General features: G+C 44.0%; 2 protein-coding genes and 2 pseudogenes across 17 annotated transcripts in view; 1 reads left to right on the forward strand and 3 right to left on the reverse strand.

Annotated features, from left to right (window-relative positions):
- The window catches only part of CASP10 (caspase 10), a 51,781-nt gene extending 48,437 nt beyond the window's left edge, over nucleotides 1-3,344 (reverse strand). For 3 of the 9 annotated variants that reach the window (XR_012517658.1, XR_012517659.1, XM_074399276.1), the window contains exon 1: nucleotides 2,944-3,343. The gene's annotated coding sequence lies outside the window, so the exon portion shown is untranslated. Of the gene's footprint in view, nucleotides 1-2,943 lie in introns of all 9 variants that reach the window. The other 6 variants (XM_074399278.1, XM_074399277.1, XM_010336441.3 and 3 more) reach the window with 4 other exon arrangements.
- Nucleotides 3,345-12,241: 8,897 nt separating this feature from the next.
- LOC104650992 (coiled-coil domain-containing protein 85B-like) lies at nucleotides 12,242-15,352 on the reverse strand (annotated as a pseudogene).
- A 325-nt stretch (nucleotides 15,353-15,677) lies between these two features.
- Nucleotides 15,678-21,219, reverse strand: part of CFLAR (CASP8 and FADD like apoptosis regulator) — a 41,378-nt gene continuing 35,836 nt past the window's right edge. For 4 of the 8 annotated variants that reach the window (XM_003925661.4, XM_010336444.3, XM_003925663.4 and 1 more), the window contains 2 exons: nucleotides 19,158-19,668; nucleotides 15,678-15,962 (listed from right to left, as the gene is read on the reverse strand). In XM_003925661.4, coding sequence (XP_003925710.1) covers nucleotides 15,824-15,962; nucleotides 19,158-19,668 — 650 coding nt within the window. In that variant the 3' untranslated portion in view covers nucleotides 15,678-15,823. The other 4 variants (XM_074399281.1, XM_074399283.1, XM_074399279.1 and 1 more) reach the window with 4 other exon arrangements.
- Nucleotides 16,930-17,330, forward strand: LOC104651001 (large ribosomal subunit protein eL38 pseudogene; annotated as a pseudogene).

The following is a 21,219-nucleotide window of genomic DNA, read 5'->3' on the forward strand; positions in this document are numbered from 1 at the left end:
AGAGACAGAGAGGTGGGGCAGGGCGTTAGAGAGTGAGGATATATGGCACCCTGACTTCCCAGGCCTTCCCCTCATCACAGCTTCCTCTGTTCTGGGCATTAGACTTTCCTAAAAGTGCTGAAAAATAAAAATTACTTTGAGGCTACTTCAAAAACCAACAGCCCAGAAAACTTTGCCCCAACATTTGCAAGTTACTTTTCAGGAAGCTTGGAGGAAGTTTATATTGAAACTCAATTCACCTTAATTTCTCCCGAATCAAAATGTGCCCAGAGGGAGAGAGTTAAGATGGAGGGACACAGCACCATTTCTCTCAAGCCTGATAGCCTGATTGGAGCCATTATGTTCATTTCCATCAAGTGGCAGAAATAGCATTTGGATCTATGCTTTAAGTTTTAGAAACAGAGGCTGGGCGCAGTGGCTCATGCCTGTAATCCCAGTACTTTGGGAGGCTGAGGCAGGCGGATCACCTGAGGTCAAGAGTTTGAGACCAGCCTGACCAACATGGAGAAATCCCATCTCTACTAAAAATGCAAAATTTGCCGGGCATGATGGTTGGCGCCTGTAATCCCAGCGACTCAGGAGGCTGAGGCAGGAGAATCGCTTGAACCCAGGAGACAGAGGTTGCAATGAGCCGAGATCACGCCATTGTACTCCAGCCTAAATGACAGGAGTGAAACTCTGTCTCAAAAAAAAAAAAAAAGAAAGAAAGAAAGAAAAGAATAGTTTTAGAAACAAAGCAATCTAGGGGAGGCAGGATTATCCTTTTAAATTATCTATCAACCCAAAGACAGCAAGGTACCATGACAGATGCGTATTACGTCTTCACTTCAGACTGCTATCTGTAAGAGGGCAGGCCTCTATCTTACAGAAAAGGAAGGCAGAATCTAGACCTCAAGCCTGAGCAACATGGCAAGACCTGGTCTCCACTAAGAATACAAAAAATTAGCAGGGCATGGTGGTACGTGCCTGTGCTCCCAACTCAGGAGGCCAAGGTGGAAGGATCAAGTGAGCCCAGGGGGCAGAAGTTTGCAGTGAGCCATGATTGTGCCACTGCACTCCACCCTGGGTGAGAGAGTGAGACTCTATCCAAAAAAAAAAAAAAAAAAATCCTAGACCTCAGAAGGAATGGGTGCTTTTAGACAAGAGTTTTTCAAATCAGTGTAGGAAGTTAAAATTTTCATGGGTAGGCTGCTCTGTCTATGGAGTAGCCATTCTTTTGTTTACTTATCTAATACATTTGTTTTCACTAAAAAAAAAAAAATTATGTAAATAAATGTTTCCATCTGACCAGTTTGTAAACTACACTGTTCTCTATACTAAATTTCATTATAATCAGAGGAGCAATGCAGTGATAACATTTCCATTGTAACATTATTTATTCTATAAGCACTTGAGGTATATAGTCATTATGCAGAACTTGGCTATTTTTAGAAACAGGAAACTACTTTCTAAAGGAAAGAACAGGCAGTGTGCAGCGGCTCACACCTATAACCCCAGGTAGGAGTTCGGGATCAGAATGGGCAACATGGTAAAACTCTGTCTCTACAATAAATACAAAAATTAGCCAGGCATGGTGGTGCACACCTGTGGTCCCAACTACTCAGGAGGCTGAGGCAGAAGGATCATTTGAGCCCTGAGGGTAGAGGGTCCAGTGAGCCATGATCATGCCACTGCATTCCACCCTGGGTGACAGAGGAAGACCCTGTCTGGAAAAACAAACAAACAAACTGCTAGACCTCAGAAGGAAAGATTGGTTTTAGACAAGAGTTGCTCAAATCAGTGTAGTTAGTTGAAAATTATATGAGTCAATGTTTCCATCTGACTAGTTTATAAACTACTGTACAGGTATTCTCTGTACTGAATTTCATTATAATCAGAGGAACACTTCATGAGGCCGAGGCAGGTGGATCACTTGAGGCCAGGAGTTTAGGACGAGCCTGGGCAACATGGTAAAACCCTGTCTCTTAAAATATATAAAAATTAGCCAGGCGTGGTGGTGCCTGTGGTCCCAGCTATTTAGGAAGCTGAAGCCAGAGGATTGCTTGAATCTGGAAGACGGAAGTTGCAGTGAGCCAAGATTGTGCCACTGTACTCCAGCCTGGTGAAAGAACGAGACCCCATCTCAATTAAATAAATAAATGAAGGAAAGAAGGAAGAAACACATAGCAAAAATCAAAACCTCCATAACAAAGAGTAGTTATATTGAGATGGCATAACTATAGATAATACAAATTTTCTTCTGGGCTTCCAACTGAATTTCTCAAATTTTATTTATACATGAACGTACATATTACTTTCAATATTAAAAGAAACAAAAAATGGTGGCTCACACCTGTAATCCCAACACTTTGGGAGGCCGAGGTGGGCAGATCACCTGAGGTCAGGAGTTCAAGACCAGCCTGATCAACTTAGTGAAACCCCATCTCTACAAAAAATACAAAAATTAGCGGGGCATGGTGGTGCATGCCTGTGATCCCAGCTACTTGGGAGGCTGAGGCAGGAGAATCGGTTGAACCTGGGAGGCAGAGTTTGCAGTGAGCCAAAACAGAGTAAAACTCTGTCTCAAAAAAAAAAATGTCATTTTAAATGTGATGATCCAGGGGATCTTCCCTGCTACTAGCCCTGAGGTCAAACGAGTGGGTTTTTGGAGACACGTTTCTATTCTACCACATCTTACATTTGCCTTGTGATTTCCTGACTATTCCAATGTCTAGTTTTAATGAGTCTGCCACACTTTGTCTCTGGGAATTAACATATTTCTGCCGGTAAAAGGCTATGTTGGAGGCTTCTGGATTTTTGAACTTTTGTTTTCCCATGCCTGGCAAAGAAATCTAAGCAGAAATAATAACATTGCTGACAAGTTTTTGCAAGTTTCTACAACATGAAGCCATGAAGCAAAGGAAAAGATCCAAGCATGAGGCTCTGGGGTATTTAATTACATACCTTCAGATCAAGCTCCACCAATCCTCTGGAGGTAAACGATTCTCAGGGAAATTGCTTGAAAATAAAATTTTAAAGAAAGTAGAATCCTCTATGTGCTCCAAGGTCCAAGGAAGCTCCCAATTTCATGGGAAGAGCCTTCAAGACTTGCTGGCAGTTTAAGTGAAAACTGGCTCTTTCTGGGCTGGGTAGCCTGATACTAATTTCCTGACAATGTCGTCACTGCTTATTTGGCTTTTTCCCTCCCCTTATCCAGGCTTAAGATAACTTTGACAAATAGCGCCTCCTAAAGGCTAATTTACAACTGTCTCACTGTGAGAGAGCTTGTGGTTTCCCTAAGTAAAGCAAAATCTTCCTAGAAATGAACCCATGGAAGCCATGAAGTCCTGCAGGCTTTCCTTTGGATCTCCATTTTCTTGGTAAGTCAAAAAGGGAATCAATCTATAGTTGGTGGGAAAAGAATAAAAAAAAAAAGAAAAAGAAAAAAAAAGGGAAGCATCTATTTTTCTAATCATCTCCTTCCCCAAACACTTAACTTTTCAAATAAAGCCAAGTTAACCCTTTCCTTAGTCCACATGCAAATAAACAAATAATTTTTTTTTTTTTTTTTTTTTTGAGACTGAGTCTCGCTCTGTCACCCAGGCTGGAGTGCAATGGTGCAATCTACAGTCACTGCAACCTCCTCCTCCTGGGTTCAAGCAGTTCTCCTGCCTCACCCTCCCAAGTAGCTGGGATTACAGGCACATGCCACTATGTCACGCTAATTTTTTGTATTTTAGTAGAGATAGGGTTTCACCATGTTAGCCAGGCTGGTCTTGAACTCCTGACCTCGTGATCCACCCACCACAGCCTCCCAAAGTGCTGGGATTACAGGCATGAGCCACCAGATTTGGCCAACAAATAAATTTTTTTTTTTTTTTTTTTTTTTTTTTTTTTTTTTTTTTTGAGACGGAGTTTCGCTCTTGTTACCCAGGCTGGAGTGCAATGGCGCGATCTCGGCTCACCGCAACCTCCGCCTCCTGGGCTCAGGCAATTCTCCTGCCTCAGCCTCCTAAGTAGCTGGGATTACAGGCATGCACCACCATGCCCAGCTAGTTTTTTTGTATTTTTAGTAGAGACGGGGTTTCACCATGTTGACCAGGATGGTCTCGATCTTTCGACCTCGTGATCCACCCGCCTCGGCCTCCCAAAGTGCTGGGATTACAGGCTTGAGCCACCGCGCCCGGCCCAAATAAAATTTTTAAACAATGAAAGAAAAGTGGGGATTTGCTTTCAGTCTTTGTGGGAGAAATTAAGAAACAAAAAGAAAAGTGGGGATGGTGAATGACAAGCCCATTTGGAAGTACCTGCAAGAGACTCAACCAATTAATGGTAGACAAAACTGACAGTGTGTGTTTGCACAGCACATTCAAACCAACAGAAAAGAGAGACTTTGAAGACATTATTTCTAATAAAATAATATTGAAAACTTGCTTTTTTTTCTTTTCTTCTTTTTTTTGAGATGGAGTCTTGCTCCATCACCAGGCTGGGGTGCAATCTCGGCTCATTGCAACCTCCGCCTCTGGGTTCAAATGATTCTCCTGCCTCAGCCTCCTGAATAGCTGGGACTATAGGTGCATATCACACCCAGCTAATTTTTGTATTTTTTAGTAGAGATGGGGTTTCACCATGTTGCCCAGGATGGTCTCAATCTCTTGACCTTGTGATCCACCTGCCTCGCCCTTCCAAAGTGCTGGGATTACAGGTGTGAGCCATAGCGCCCAGCCTAATACTGCATGCTTCTATTGCAACTACCCTGTGCCATAGGGTATTTACAAATTTTTACTCATTTCACCATCCCAACAACACCCCAAGATAAAATACTATTACTATGACTCCTGCTTTGACATGTGAAAACTAAGACACAGAAAGGTTAAGTAATTTTCCCAAGGTCACACCGTGAGCTACTGGGAAAGCCAAGATTTAAACCAGCAAGTTTGGCTTAAAGTTACTACACTATAATTAAGCTACCTCAAATGTGCAGCGATCTGGAAAGAGGTACAGAGTCTTTGAAAAATGCTCTACCTCTGGGGAAAAAAGCAAGATTTGTGATGCTTTGATTAGCAAATGCATTAAAAAGTCCTTTCCATGTCCTAGGCATCATTCAGAGAACTTCCGTGAAAGACAAGTTCTGGTCAGGCACGGTGGCTCACACCTGTAATCCCAGCACTTTGGGAGGCTGTGGTGGGCTGATGGCTTGAGGTCAGGCGTTCAAGACCAGCCTGGCCACCATGGTGAAAGCCAATTTCTACTAAAAACATAAAATTTGCTGGGTGTGGTGGCACATGCCTGTAATCCCAGATACTCAGGAGGCTGAGGCTGGAGACTCACTTGAACCTACGAGGCAGAGGTTGCAGTGAGCCAAAATCATGCCATTGCCCTCCAGCCTAGGCAACAGAGAAAGTCTCTGTCTCAAAAAACAAACAAACAAACAAACAAAAAACTCTTCTTGGGAAAGGGGGGCCTGGGTGCAGCAGGCTGGGTTACTAACTACCCCAGTCCCAGGCAGGGTGGGGCCCTGCCCCTAGAATGCTGCAGCAGAGTGAGGAGAGGGCCCCAACTGACCATAAAGCATGTAGCGACCACCTTCTCTGCCTGTTCTGTTGGGCCCAGGCTAGTCCTTATTTGTCCCAGCCTGGGCTCCCCCTGTGGTTTCCAGTTTGCAGTTACTTTGAATTAAAATATAAATATTATTTTCTGGAAAATAATTTAAAAAGAAAGACAAGCCGTAAGTCTTGGTCTTCTATTTAGTTGATTATAAATATTTCCTTTCTGGCTGATGGGGTGGCTCACACCTGTAATCTCAGCACTTTGGGAGGCCGAGGCAGGCAGATCACTTGAGGTCAAGAGTTCAAGACCAGCCTGGTCAACATAGTGAAACCCATCTCTACTAAAAATACAAAAATTAGACGGGCGTGGCGGCTGACGCCTGTAATCCCAGCCACTTGGGAGGCTGAGGCAGGAGAACCGCTTGAACTGGAGAGACAGAGGTTGCAGTGAGCCAAGACTGTGCCATTGCACTCTAGCCTGGGGGCAGAGTGAGTGAGACTCTTTCTCAAAAAAAAAAAAAAATTCATTTCTTGAGCCATTTAGGGAGGCAATGAGTGAAACTATCACCTCTCTCACCCTGTTCATAAAATATGTTAACTCTTTCAACCTTTGACTCAATAATATTAAATATTTAGCAGGCAATTCAAAGCCCTGAATTGGGCACAATTGGAAAGCAAGGCGAACAAAACGTAGTGCCTACTTTCCATAATAACTATGATGACTGGTACTACCATTTCTCAACTCCTCCTTCTCTGATGAACTCATAACAACTCCCAGCCTCAGTTGGCATTATTATCCACATTCAATAGATGAGGAAACCCAGATTCAGAGAGGCAAGGAATCTTGTCACCATCTCAAAGCTACAAACAGGAATTCAGGGCTCAACCACGGGTCTCTGTGACTCCAAACCCCTTGCTCTTGATCCCAGGGCTACCGCTGCCCGAATGTCAGTATGACATCATGTAGCATCTGTAAGTGTGGGCAGGGGGTGGCAATGCCACAGGGAGGCTTCACCTCAGTGCTACAAGGGACAATCCAGTCAGGCATTCCTTAGAGGGAGTGGTATTTGATCTAGGCCTGAAAGGTAAAGGCAGAATACAGACCCAGGAAGTAAAACCGAAACTTATATCCTAGTAGTCCAGGGAAATGTTTGAATCAGGTTACAGAAGGGAGATGGTATGCAGTACAGATGTTGGTATTCGGCATTTTCTACTTGCTCCTACACACAGTTACTGAGGGCGTGTTGATCGTAGTAGAACAAACACATCTTACAATCTCCTTCCTGATTGGTTGCGGTCTACTGAGTCCACATGAAGAGCCACTCAAAACCCTGATGGCCTTTTGTAGAGATACATGGATGTCAGTGACTGCTTTAGTTCCACGTTAGGAGCGGGTAGTGGTAGCAGTGGTTGGCTTCCCTTTACATCCAGTCTCTGGTCCAAGTTCCCCACCTTCTGTTCAGATAGACTTTAAAGAATAATGACTCCTGTACTAAAGGATTGGCATAAACAATGGGGGAGGAGGAAGGAATATACTGGCTAGAGAAGAGCTCGGAGTGCTGAAACCTCCACCCCAACCAATGAGGATCCTTCAGAAGGTCTTGAAGTAACAGGTCCTCTAGATTTGACACCCCCAACCTCCAGGACTCCCTTACCCCACTTTGCTCCATACCTTTGGTAAGGAATCTTTGGGTTGTCAATTTTCCCACCAGAAAAAACCTCTATGGCTGCAGCATCTTTGCCCGAGTTCTGGCCCATGTCCAGGAAGAATGAGGTACACAGAGAAGTGAAGGGTGAACAAGACGGAGAAGAGCTTTATTTAGTGTTCGAACAGCTCAGAGGAGGCCCTCAGTAGGTAGCTCGTCTGTTCACTGCTCAGTTCTCAGTGGAGAAGAGGCCCTGGAGAGGGTGGCTCCTCTCTGCAGTCAGGTTGCCTCTGCAGCTCTCAGTGGAAAAGGTAGCTCCTCTCTGCAGCTGGCCATCCCATTTTCTCCAGCTATCAGCAGAGAGTACTCCTCTCTGCAGCTGGTCATCCCGTCACCTCTCAGCCCTCTTAGTCCTCTAGCCATCCTCTGCTCTACTCTGGCTAAGCCCAGGGCTTTTATGGACCTCAGAGGGGAGGAAGTGGCTGCTGATCTATCCGTAGGCACCTGGAGGAAGCACCACAAGTCCCCACTCACAGTTCGCTGGCCTGGAAGCCCCACCCCCAGCCTTCAGGCTCTCCCTGGCCTGAAGGTAGGGACTTACCTGGGACCTGCCCCCTTCTTCCCAGGACTCTGTCTGCCTCCCGCTGCCATTCAAGGCCCTAGGATTTGGCCTCCACTCTGCTCCAAGAACAGAGCAGTTGCCAGGAGCAGAGAGAGGCCAGGCAGTGGGAGCAGACACCCCAGGCCTGCAGGGATGAGGCGGTAGAGGTCCTTTCTGGGACCCTCAGGGTGCAGGCTGCAGAGAGGCCCGGGTCCTGCACCTAGGAAGGTGGCTGCAGCCACACCCGGGAAGACAGATCCTGTCTGCTCCCGGCCCTCATCCAAGAGCACAGGGAGGCTGAGATCCACAGCTGCAGTCTGGGTGGCTGGGTTTGAGCAGCTGCAGCAGTACCCGAGGAGCTCCCGTTTCAACTCAGAAGGTGGGAGGCATCCACCATCTCCATGGAGTGTGTAGCCCAAGCAGTGCCTCCCTGTTGCAGCCAGCATCATGGCCGCAGCCACTGCCATCACCTTTATCCACACATTCCAGACCTTCCCAGAACTGTCTTATGTGGCAAATGCGCTTACAGTGAAACTAAGGTCTGAAGGAATAGACTTTTTCTGTCAAAGATCCTATCAGAGATTTCCAAATAGTCAACAGAAAGGAGATGATAGCTAGACAAGTAAAATGCAACCAGACCCAGGCAGTGTGGTAGTATGCTCCTATAGTCCTAGCTACTGAGGAGGCTGAGGTGGGAAGATCACTTGAGCCTAGGAGCTGGAGACCAGCCTGGGCAACATAGCAAGATCCCATCTCAAAAAAAAAAAAAAAAAGTGACTCATTTTGTGTTCACTGTGCTTGCTACATAATAGAACAGAGTCGCTAGGAAATTCAGGATGACAAAACCTCTAATTTCCACAAGATGGCAGTAGTTCCTAAAAGTTAAATTAGCAATAGTGATAGGTTGGCAAGGGAACTAGGTGGATGTGATTAAATTGAGTAATGTGGGAGAGGGGTGGAAGCTCATGCCTGTAATCCCAGCATTTTGGGAGGCCGATGCAGGCAGATCACCTAAGGCTAGGAGTTTGAGACCAGCCTGGCCAACATGGTGGAACCCTGTCTCTACAAAAAAATACAAAAAAAATTAACCTGGTGTGATGATGGGTGCCTGTAATCCCAGCTACTCAGGAGGCTGAGGCAGGAGAATCACCTGAACTTTGGAGGTGGAGGTTGCAGTGAGCCAAGATCACACCATTGCACTCCAGCTGGGGCAACAAGAGTGAAATTTCATCTCAACAAAAAAAAGAAAAAATGAGTAATGTTTATTATATATATCAATAATATATATTTGAACTTAAAATATATATTATATATTATAAAAATTATATATAACATATTGCATATTATATAAATATATTTAAAATATATAAATTTAAAATATGCTATATATCAATAAATTTAAAATGCAGTATATAAAAACCACTGTGTGTGTGTATTATATATATATATATATATATATATATATATATATATATATATATGAGGGGTTTTCTTGAGACAGGGTTTTGCTGTATTGCCCAGGCTGGAGTGCAGCAGCAAGATCATAGTTCACTCCAGGGCTCAAGTAACCCTCCCACCTCAGCCTCCAGAGTAGCTGGAACTAAAGGCATGTCCCACCGTGCCCAGCAAAAATTTTTTAATGTTTTTGTAGCGACTGGATCTCATTTCTTTGCCCAGCCTGATCTTGAGCTCCTGGGCTCAAGCAATCCTCCTACCTCAACTTCCCAAAGTGCTGGGATTACAGGCATGAGCCATGGCACTGGCCTGAGTAAAATAGTTTTAATGCTCCTTGAAAAAGATCCAAAAAAATTAAAGCAGCAAGGTCTTTCACTTCGAGGTGAGTTTGTTGTTTCTAGCACAAAAAAAAAAAAAAAAAAAAAACAAGAAACTGCCAGTATTTGACTAAGCAATTTTTCAAATGGGAAACCTATGACTTAGCCACATCTACAAAAATTCACAATGAAGCCAGTGACAAGAAATGTCACCATATCAACTTAAACAAAGAAGGAGCTTGTTACAGCGAGTAGCTAGTCAGGTCTGAGCAAGGCGAGAGAGGGCTCCCCCAACAGGCACCAAGAGTGTTGGGATTCATCAGTTGATGGTCAGGTAGTTGTTAAATGTTTCTCTAAAGTAATAATTGGTCACACAGGTGGTGCCAGGGACAGGTAGGCTCCTAATAGAAAACACCTGAAACTGATCATCAGCTTCCCAAAAAGATCTCAGGAATTGGAAGAAGTAACGAAAGATCCCGGAAGTATGCCAGCTTATTAAAAACCCCAAGTCAAGAGAGAAAGCCCTGCACTTGGTTTCTCAGCTCATCCACCTGGCCCTCTTCCAAGTTATACTTTCCTTTTCTTTCCTTTCCTTACTGTTCTAAAGCTTAATAAACATTCTTTCTCAGGTCACTGAAAACTCTGCCTTCCAGGTTCAAGTGATTCATCTACCTCAGCCTCCCAAATAGCTGGGACTACAGGCATGCACCATGCCCAGATAATTTTTATATTTTTAGAAGAGACAGGGTTTCACCATGTTGGCCAGGCTAGTCCAACTCCTGATCTCAAGTAATCCACTAGCCTCGGCCTCCCAAAGTGCTGGAATTACAAGTGAGAGCCACCATGCCCAGCCTAAAGCTTAATAAACTTTCAATCCTGCTCTGAAACTTGCCTGGGTCTTTCCTTCTGCCTGATGCCCTTCGGGCGAATTCTTTCTTCTGAAGAGGCAAGAATTGAGGTTGCTGCAGATTCGCCACCAGTAGCTTGGATACCTTCCACCAGTAACAAGTTCAGTTAAGACGGCAATACACCTCAAATGTATTTTATTTTATTTTGAGACAGGGTCTCACTCTGTTGCCCAGCCTGGAGTACAGTGACACGATCTCAGCTCTCTGAAACTTCCATCTCCCAGGCTCAATCGATCCTCCCACCTCAGCCTTCCATGTAGCTAGGATTACAAGTGCATGCTAATACCCAGCTAATTTTTTTAATTTTAGTAGAGACAGGGTTTTGCTGTGTTGCCCAAAGTGGTCTCAAAGTCCTTGGCTCAAGTGATCCATCCTCCTCGCCTCCCAAAGTGCTGGGATTACAGGCATGAGCCACCATGCCCAGCCAAACTTATCTTTATATGTCTGTTGCAGGCAAAAGTACCCCAAGGTTGAGGCTCAGCCCAGGAGGCCAGGTGGATTCAGGAAAGAATTCAAGAGCATGCTGACTGAGTAAGGTGAAAGCAAGTTTATTAAGAAAGTAAAGGAATAAAAGAATAGCTACCCCATAAGGAGAGTAGCCCTGATGGTCTGCAGACTAGCTATATTTATGATTGCTTCTTGACTATATTATGCTAAACAAGAGGTGGATCATTAATGAGTTTTCCAGAAAAGAGGTGGGGAGCTCTGGACCTTTTCGACCATACAGGGTAACTTCTGAAAGTTGCTATGGCATTCGTAAACTATCATGGTGCTGGTACGAGTTTCTTGTAGTGTGCTAATGGATTATAGCACAGAATGAGCAGCCAGGGTACATGGAGTTCTCTTCTGTCACCATCTTGGCTTTGGCTGGTTTTGGTTTACCTTTCTACAACATCCTGTCTTATCAGCAGGGTCTGTGACTTGGGAAACTAGTCCTACCAAACTCCTCGAATTCAGTGTAATCGCTATCAAAATTCCAGAGTTCCTTTTAACATAATTTGGCAAGCAAATCCTAAAAGTTATATGAAAATTAGGAAATGTAAACCCAATACAGCCCAAACAATTTTGAAAAAGAACAGGCCAGGTGCAGTGGCTCACCCTTCAGCACTTTGGGAGGCAGAGGTGGGAGGACTGCATGAGGCCAGGAGTTTGAGACCAGCCTATGTAACATAGCAAGACCCCATCTCTACAAAAAAAAAAAAAAAAAAAAAAAAAAGCAAAGTTGGAGGACTACATTTCTGGATTTCAAAACTTACTTCAAAGTTATAATAATCAAGACAACGTGGTACTAGCATAGGATAGGGCAACAGAATAGAGTCCAGAAATAGACCCTTATAGTTAGTTGATTTGTAATAAGTAAAAAATAATTCTATAGGGAAAAAAAATAGTATTTTCAATAAGTAATGCTGAGACAAGTGGACATTTATGTGCAAAAGAATGAGGTTGGACCCTTATCTCACACTGCATACACAAAAATAACACAAAATTATATAAATTATATAAATTATATATATAATTATATATAAATTATATATATAATTACATATATATAAATTATATATATAAATTATATAAATTATATAAATTTTGTGTTATTTTTGTGTATGCAGTGTGAGATAAGGGTCCAACCTCATTCTTTTGAGCTAAAGATCAAAGAGCTAAAATCATAAAACTTTAGAAAACATAGGTGTAACACCTCATGGGCAATTGATTTAGACAATGGTTTCTTAGATATGACACCAAAAGCATAAGCAATAACATAAAAAAACATCGAGATCAATTGAACTTCATCGAAATTTAAAACTTGTACTGTAAAGGACAGTATCCAGAAAGTGAGAAGACAATCCACAGAATGGGAGAATATATTCGTAGACTGTATCTAATAAGAAACTAATATCCACAATATTTAAAAGAATGCTTACAACTTAATAAAAAGTTAAATAACCCATTGGGTGCAGTGTCTCATGCCTGTAATCCCAGCACTTTGGGAGTCCAAGGTGGGCAGATCACCTGAGGTCAGAAGTTCGAGACCAGCCTGGCCAACATGGCAAAAGCCTGTCTCTACGAAAAATACAAAAATTAGCCGGGCATGGTGGCACATGTCTGTAATCCCAGTTACTTGGGAGGCTAAGGCAGGAGAATCACTTGAACCCAGGAGGCTGAGGTTGCAGTGAGCTGAGATCACACCACTGCACTCCAGCCTGGGCAACAGAGGGAGACTCCACCTCAGAAAAAAAAAAAAAAAAAGACAACCACATCTTAAAATGGGAAAGAATTTGATGCTGGGCACAGTAGCTCATGCCTGTAATCCCAACATTTTGGGAGGCTGAGACAGCAAATCACCTGAGATCAGGAGTTCAAGACCCGACTGGCCAACATGGTAAAACCGTCTCGACTAAAAATACAAAAATTAGCTGAGCATGGTGGCAGGCACGTGTAATCACAGCTACTAGCGAGGCTGAAGCAGGAGAATCGCTTGAACATGGAAGGTGGAGGTTGCAGTGAGCCAAGATCATGCCACTGCACTCTACCCTGGGACAATGGGGCTTTCAGCAAATAGACAGTTTTACTTCCTTGCTTCCTATTCAAATATCTTTTATTTCTTTCTCCTGCCTGATTGCCCTGGCCAAAACTTCCAATACAATGTTGAATAGGAGTAGTCAGACAGGGCACCCTAGTTTTGTACCAGTTTTCAAGGGGAATGCTTCCTGCTTTTGCCCATTCAGTATAACATTAGCTGTGAGTTTATCATAAACGGTTCTTATTATTTTGAGATATTTTCCTCAATACCTAGTTTATTGAGAGTTTTTAACACGAAGGGATGTTGAATTTCAGTTCATGAGGCCACGCATACACATTACTTCCCACTGGCACCCCTATGCAATATTAAATGCAAAGACACCCTCAGGAGTCCTACGCTGAAAACAAGTGCAAAATAACTTTTTGTTGTTGTTCATGGTACTGGTGGTTTTATTTATTTATTTATTCTGAGACAGGTTCTCACTCTGTCTCTCATGCTGAAGTACAGTGGTGTGATGACAGCTTACCACAACCTCAACGTCTCTGGGCTTAGGGGATCCTCCCACTTCAGCCTCCCAAGTAGCTGGGACTATAGGAATATACCACCACATCCAGCTTATTTTTTTACTCGTTTATAGAGATGGACCTTGCTATATTGCCCAGGCTGGTCTTGAACTCCTGGGCTCAAGTGATCTGTCGGCTTCAGCCTCCCAAAGTACTCAGATTATAGGTGTGAGCCACCACAGCCTCAAAATAACTTGGAAAGTAGGCATAGCTGCTTGTCGTTCCTGAAAACTGTCTCTTTCACACTTTTACATCTCTGCTGCATAATCATGACAGAATACACACAAATACACATACAGATACACATCAGTTAAAACTAACTTCAAGAAATATGAAAATAAATAATTAATTTTTAAAAATCATTTACGCTTTCGGATCGTGAGCAACGCTGCAGCCAATAAAGGCCGTTCCTGACATTTTTAAAAAATCATTTAAAAAGCGGTATTCTGCCACACTGCCCAGGTCCTCCCACACGGTCTGGGATGCTTGGGTCCCAAAGAGCTTCCGCTGGTGAGCCGCCCGCGCTGGCGCTTCAGTCCACAAAGCAGCAGAGGTAGTGCAGTTCATGGTTCTCTGCCAGCAGGCGCCGACTGAGCTGACAGATCTCTTCCAGGTGGCCCTGCAGCTGCCGATTCACCTCCTCCAGGAGGCGGTCACAACGCACCAGTGCCGCCAGGCGTGTCGCCTCCTCCCGCCGCTCTTCCTTGCCCATCGTTGCCATCTTCTCGTCGGTCAGCTCCTCCAGGCCGCTTGCCTCGGCCTCCATGGCTGGCCAGGCCGCTGGAGCATCGCCTGTCTGCCGCTGAGGCCCAGGAGCCCCACGTGGGGCCCGGCGCGGCTCAGGCTCACACTCTGGCGCTGCGCGCAGTGCAGGCCAACTCTAATGACATTTTAAACTACGGTCCCCTTTTAGGTCACACTATCAAATCAGAGAAAGATATACTTGATTAGCTGTTAAATGCGACTTGAGGTCTAGGTGAAAGAACAAGTAACCTCATAAGGCCATTAAATGATTACAGACTGAATGTTTGTGTCCCCCCAAAATTCAAAAGGGAGACATGTTCCCCAATGTGACAGTATCAGAAGGTGGGGCCTTTGGGAGGTAATTAGGTTGTATGGGTAGAGACCTTATGAATGAGATTCATTCCCTTAAAGAAAATACACATTGGGAGGCTGAGACAGGAGAATCGCTTCAACCTGGGAGGCGGAGGTTGCCGTGAGCCAAAATCCACCATTGCACTCCAGCCCAGGCAACAAGAGCAAAACTCTGTTTCAAAAAAAAAAAAAAAAAAAAAGATACACATGAGAGCCTGCTTCCTCTGTCTTTTTCTGCCATGTGAGGACATGAATAGACCATCTGATAAGACCTGGAAGCATGCCTTACCAGACACCACATCTGCTACCACCTAGATGTTGTATATCCCAGCCTCCACAACTGTGAGAAATAACTGCTGTTTAAGTCACCCGGTCTAAGGTAATTTGGTATAATTGCCCAGATGGACTGTGAAGGTTAATACTGAGTATCAACATGATTGGATAGAAAGATGCAAAGTATTGTTCCTGGGTGTGTCTGTGAGGATGTTGGCATAAGAAGATTAACGTCTGAGTCAGTGGACTGGGAAAGGCAGACCATCCTCAATCTGGATAGGCACCATCTAATCAGCTGCCAGCACTGCAGAATAAAAGCAGGCAGAAGAACGTAGAAAGACCAAACTGGCTTAGTCTTCTGGCCTCCATCTTTCTCCTGTGCTAAATGCTTCCTGCCCTCAAACATTGGACTCCACGTTCTTCAGCTTTGGGACTTGGATTGGCTTCCTTGCTTGCAGATGGCCTATTGTGGGACCTAACCTTGTGATCGTGTGAGTCAATACTCCTTAATAAAATCCCCTTTGTATATCCATCTATCCTATTAGTTCTGTTCCTCTAGAGAAACCTGACTAATACATGGACTAAAATAGTTCCTGTCCTTTTTTTTTTTTTTTAAGAGATGGGGTCTTGCTATATTGCCCAGGTTGATATGCAACGGTTATTCATAGGCACAATCATAGCATGCTACGACCCTGAACTGGGTTCAAAAGATCCTCCGGCCTCAGCCTCCCAAGTAACTTGGATTACGGGTACTTACCACCACACCTAGCTAATTTTTGTTTTTTTATTAGAGACAGCGTTTTGCCATGTTGGCCAGGCTGATCTTGAACTCCTGACCTGAAGTGATCTGTGCTCCTTGGCCTCCCAAAGTGCTGGGATTGCAAGCATGAGCCACTGTGCATGGCCTTTTGGTTTCTTATGTGTAAGAGAGGATAAGCTTCTTCCTCAGAGTGTGCTGCAGCCAGACATTGTATTTCTCCTTAGCAGAAACTCTGCTGTTCCAATCATATATGTGGCTATTGAGTTCAGTGTGGAGATCCAGGAGTGGGCGTTTTCTGGAGGAAACAAGAAAGGCAAAACTTAATGCCATGCAAATATCAAAGAGAAGACAGATTGTCATTTGGGTGAAATGAGCCAACAGATGTGAAAGTTCTTTGAAACTGTTCCTTTCTAAAGGCACCACAAGCTGCTTAGCGAATGATTCAAACTAACTTGCAGTGCTCTGGCCTGCTGGCCACCATCCTCCTCCCTCAAGGGGCAGCTGAGTTTCATTCTGGGAACATGCCAGCCAGATGATAACCCATGTGGATCATCTATACAAATAAAGATGGGCTCAAAAGGCCAGTAATACCACTGGTCCATGGAGTATCTATCTTGGAAGGCTGAGTGGCTCCTGCTCTAATCTGTGCTTCCTGCTGGGCCACCACTAAGAAGGCCAGGTAAAGGCATGAGATTTATTCCTGGGGTACGCAGAGGTACAGACCAGAATGCATTTGACAGGTGGCTCAGAAACATCATTCTAAACTGTAATTAGGGTACAACTGAAAAAAGCCAGTTAATCTGATACTCGAGGTACACTGTGGCTTCATTGAGCTTAAATGGATATACCAGGACACTGATGTTGCTCTTAGAAAAGTATTCTTGCCAATAAACATTTTTAAAATGTTTATATAACAAGGTCTTCCAGACCTGAACAGTCAGATACCATTTTTCACCTATCAAATTGTCAAAACTTAGGAAAATATAAGAGCATGCAGTGTCAGGGAGAATTCAGGGACACAGGTACTCTCCTTTAAAGCTGGTATCACCATCCTACAGGACATCCGGTAAGACACATCCAAGGCTTGAAAAATGCATGTCCTTTGACTCAGTAATTCCACTTCCAGGAATTGTCCCCCATGAAAACAATTAAGGATAAGAACAAATACTAAGCTGCAAGGATGTTTAATACTTACTTTGTAGGAAAGCAAACACTATCCAACAACTGAAGACTGATCAAGTAAATTAAGCTATAGCCTTACAATGGGCTGTTGTGCAGCCATTAAACTGATGCTGTAGAAATGTGACTACTGACATGCAAAAATGTTTGTGATCTGTTAAACAAACTAAAAGCAAGTTATAAAGTAGTGGTAGGCTGCGAGTGTCTTTCAGGTGATACACAGGCTAGAGAGGTACCAGTCCTTGCCCTCTCCCTATGTACCTCATCACCATGCCTTGAAAAAACTGAGGAAATCAAGGACTTTCTGCTCATAGCCAAGTGAAAGGATGTCAAATTTGTCAAGATCAAGAAAAACAAGGATAATGTGAACTTTAAAGTTCGATGCAGCAAATACCTTTATACCTTGGTCACCGCAGAGAAAGAGAAAGCAGAGAAACTAAAGGAGTCCTTGTCCCCTGGTTTGGCAATAAAAGAGCTGAAATGAGCCAGACATGCTGATTTGAACTATATTAACATATTTTTAATTCAAAAAAAAGAAATAATAGATGATGATTCCATCTGGGCTTACAAACATACTTCTGGGCCGGGCATGGTGGCTCGCACCTGTAATCCCAACATTTTGAGAGGCCTCAAGACAGGAGGATCACTTGAGGTCAGGAGTTCGAGACCAGGCTGGCCAACATGGTAAAATCCTATCTCAACTAAAAATGCAAAAATTAGGAGAGCATGGACGTACATGCCTATAGTCCCAGCTATTTGGGAGGCTGAGGCAGGAAAACCTGGGAGATAGAATTTGCCAAGATGCGCCACTGCACTCCAGCCTGGGCAACAGAGCAAGACTTCATCTCAAAAAAACAAACTAGCTGGGCGTGGTGGCTGATGCCTGTAATCCCAACACTTTGGGAGGCTGAGGCAAGCAGATCACAAGGTAAGAAGTTTGAGATCAGCCTGACCAACATGGTGAAACCCCGTCCCTACTAAAAATACGAAAAAAGAAAATTAGCTGGGCATGGTGGCGCACACCTGTAATCCCAGCTACTCAGGAGGCTGAGGCAGAAGAATCACTTGAACCCCGGGGGCAGAGGTTGCAGTGAGTCAAGATCACACCACTGCACTCCAGCCTGGGCAACAGAGCAAGACTCCATCTCAAAAACAAACAAACAAACAAACAAAAAAGACATACTTCTATATGATTGTGTGGGTATAAAGTAAAAAAAGATCTGGAAGGCAATACATCAAGATTTGATTAATAGAAATTAGTTTCAGTAAGCTTACAACCACTTATGGCATTCTACTTTTAGCACCTAGGTATATTTTATGATTTTTCTATAAATACTATATATTGCTTTAATAAAAATATTAAAAATAAGTCTGGGCACAGTGGCTCACACCTGTAATCTCAGCATTTGGGATGCCAAGATGCATGGACCACTTAAGGCCAGGCATTCAGACCAGCCTGGCAACATGGTGAAACCCTGTCTCTACTAAAAATACAGAAATTTAGCCAGGTATGGCGGCAGGCCCCTGTAATCCCAGCTACTCTGGAGGCTGAGGCAGGAGAATCACTTGAAACCCAGGTGGCAGAGGTTGCAGTGAGCCAAGATTGTGCAATTGCACTCCAGCCTGGGCAACAAGAGTGAAACTTTTATCTCAAAAATAAGATAAATTTAAAATAAAAATTTGTTCTTTTTTTTTAGATGGAGTCTCACTCTGTTGCCCAGGCTGAAGTGCAGTGGTACAATCTTGGCTCACTGCAACCTCCACCTCCCTGGTTCAAGCAACTCCCCTGCCTCAGCCTCCTAAGTAGCTGGGATTTTAGGTATGAGCCATCACCCCGAGCCTAAAAAATTGTTTTATTCATTTACTGATTTATTTATTGGAGACAAGGTCTCCCTCTGTTGCCCAGGCTGCAGTATAGCAGTGCAATCCCGATTCACTGCAGCCTCAAGTTCCTGGGCTTCCTGGGCTCAGGCGATTCTTCTACCTTAGCCTCCCAAGCAGCAGGGACTACAAGTGCATGCCACCACACCCACCTAATTTTTAAATTTTTTATAGAGCAATTTCTCAGTTGCCCGGGTTGAAAATTTCTTAATTTTGAAGGAAAGTATTGAAACTACAAGCTAACTAACACAAAGTGTTTATAAATCATGCCAGGTCTATACTGTAGTTCTAGGGCAACCCTAATGCAGGAGGGAAAATCTCTTTTCCTCCCTGAGGAGAAGGGCAGCAAACGTAGCACAGTGGTAATTCCCTTCTTGGTGGCACAAAAATAAGCAGGTGGTCCAGAACTGACCACCTCCTGGGGGCTCACCTTTCTTGTCTCAGTTTCTGGGAGAGGCACTGCAGGTACAGGGACGGTGAGCTGCAGGACCGTTCCAGCAGGGACACATCTGCAGTGCAAAGGCTCCAGAAGAAGTCAGCTTCTCGGTGAACTGTGCGCAGCCCTCGCTGCTGAGGATTGGATTCCACGTTCTTCATTGCTGGTCCATCCACCTCCAGGAGGCTGCTGTCCTCCAGCTGGCCCTCTGACACCATATAGTTCTGAATAAAAAACACCTTTGGCTTCCCTACCAGATAAGGGCATAAATCTCCCATAAACATCCTCCTGATGTGATGCAGGGAGAGCCCTGAGTGAGTCTGATCCACACCATGCACACTCTGGGAGCCTCCTCGGCTCACCAGGACACACACAAAGCTGTCGTAATCTTGGTGTTGGGGCATACGGGCAACTCTTTGAAGAACTTGTAATATACCATCCATAGTGAGATGCAAGGATTTCTGAACTTCATATCCCAGGGAAGTGAAGGTATCTCGAAGAAGCTCTGGGGGAAACAAAAAACAAACATGGAAAAGAACACTGGAGTGAGAAGAACTCAAGAGGAACTGGGAAGGAATCCTAGTCATGGTCTAATCTCCATTATGAAAAGCTTCTGCTTTTATGTCATATTTAGATGGGCCTGAGTCCTAGGCAGTTGGAACAAAATCACCTGAAACATGAAAGATATGACTTTAGGTACCTAAATATGGTCTCTGTCTTGCTATACCACTGTCCCTGCCTGATGCCAGCCACCACCACAACCAGCCCCAGGTATAGACTAGTCTAAAACCCTGGATTGACTTTGCCTGGAGAAGCAGTATAAGGTAGTGGAGAGAGCAGACTTCATGGCAGACAAGCCTGCCTTCTAATGCTGACCTTACCACACCTTGGGCTGTACAACCTTAAGAAAGTAGGTCTCCCTAACTTTATTAATTTTTTTTTTATTTTTTAGGTTTTGTTTGTTTTTTTTCGAGGCAAGGTCTCATTCTGTTGCCCAGACTGGAATACAGTGCTACAATCATGGCTCACTGCAGCCTCGACCTCCTGGACTCAAGCAATCCTCCCACCTCAACCTCCCAAGTAGCTAGGGCTACAGGCGCACACCACTATGCCTGGTTAATTTTTGTATTTTTTATAGAGGTGGGGTTTTGCCATGTTGCCCAGGCTGGTCTTGAACTCCTGGGCTCAAGCGATCCTCCCACCTCAGCCTCTCAAAGTGCTGGCATTACAGGTGTAAGCTACCACGTCTAGCCCTAAGCCACTGCACCCAGCCCTCCTACCTCCTACTTTAAATGGAAGCGATAACACCCACTACTCTGATAATTAAATAAAACAAATAGAGCTCTTGATACTCAATAAATATTAGTTCTTGTTCCTTTGTTTAAAATCTTTTTGTCCCTCATCTAGAAGTTTCTATGGCCCTGGAGATCCTACCAAGTCCAGTTCTTATTCATCTGTTCAGTCTGCCTTCATTGGAGAAATAAACACAGCATCCTGAATCAATTTATATCTTTCTAATAGCAAAGGGAGACTTTTTTCTCTTCCCCATTCAAAAATTCCACATCCAGCCTGGGGCAGTGGCTCATGCCTGTAGTGTCAACTACTTGGGAGGTGAGGCAGGAGGATCCCTTGAGGCCAGGAGTTTAAGTCCTGCCTGGGCAACATAGCGAGACCTTGTCTCTACAAAAAATATAAAAATAAGAATAATTTTTAAATTCCATATTTGTTTGAGCCACTCGTTCCATTTCTGTTCCTTATCTGGGGGATGCCTCCAATTCTTAGTTCATTTGCTGAGCAGAAACACTGCTCTATTCAAAACTCAGAAACTAAACAAGCATCTCTCAATTCAGGATGTCACTCAAACTGTTAGTCCACTTCTCTGTATTTGTTTCGATGTCTCATCACTGAGTGCCAACCTATAGTCCTCTCCTGGGCTGTGTGATCTTCCAAAAGTTTACCTCTGTGTTCACCCCAAACCAAACAACACAATAATAATTATAGCAGGTATCACTTCCACCAAGGAATAAAGGGGCCCCATCTTATACTAGTTTGTGCA

Source organism: Saimiri boliviensis, chromosome 5 (genome assembly GCF_048565385.1).
Source record: "Saimiri boliviensis isolate mSaiBol1 chromosome 5, mSaiBol1.pri, whole genome shotgun sequence".
NCBI classification, from domain to species: Eukaryota; Metazoa; Chordata; class Mammalia; order Primates; family Cebidae; genus Saimiri; species Saimiri boliviensis.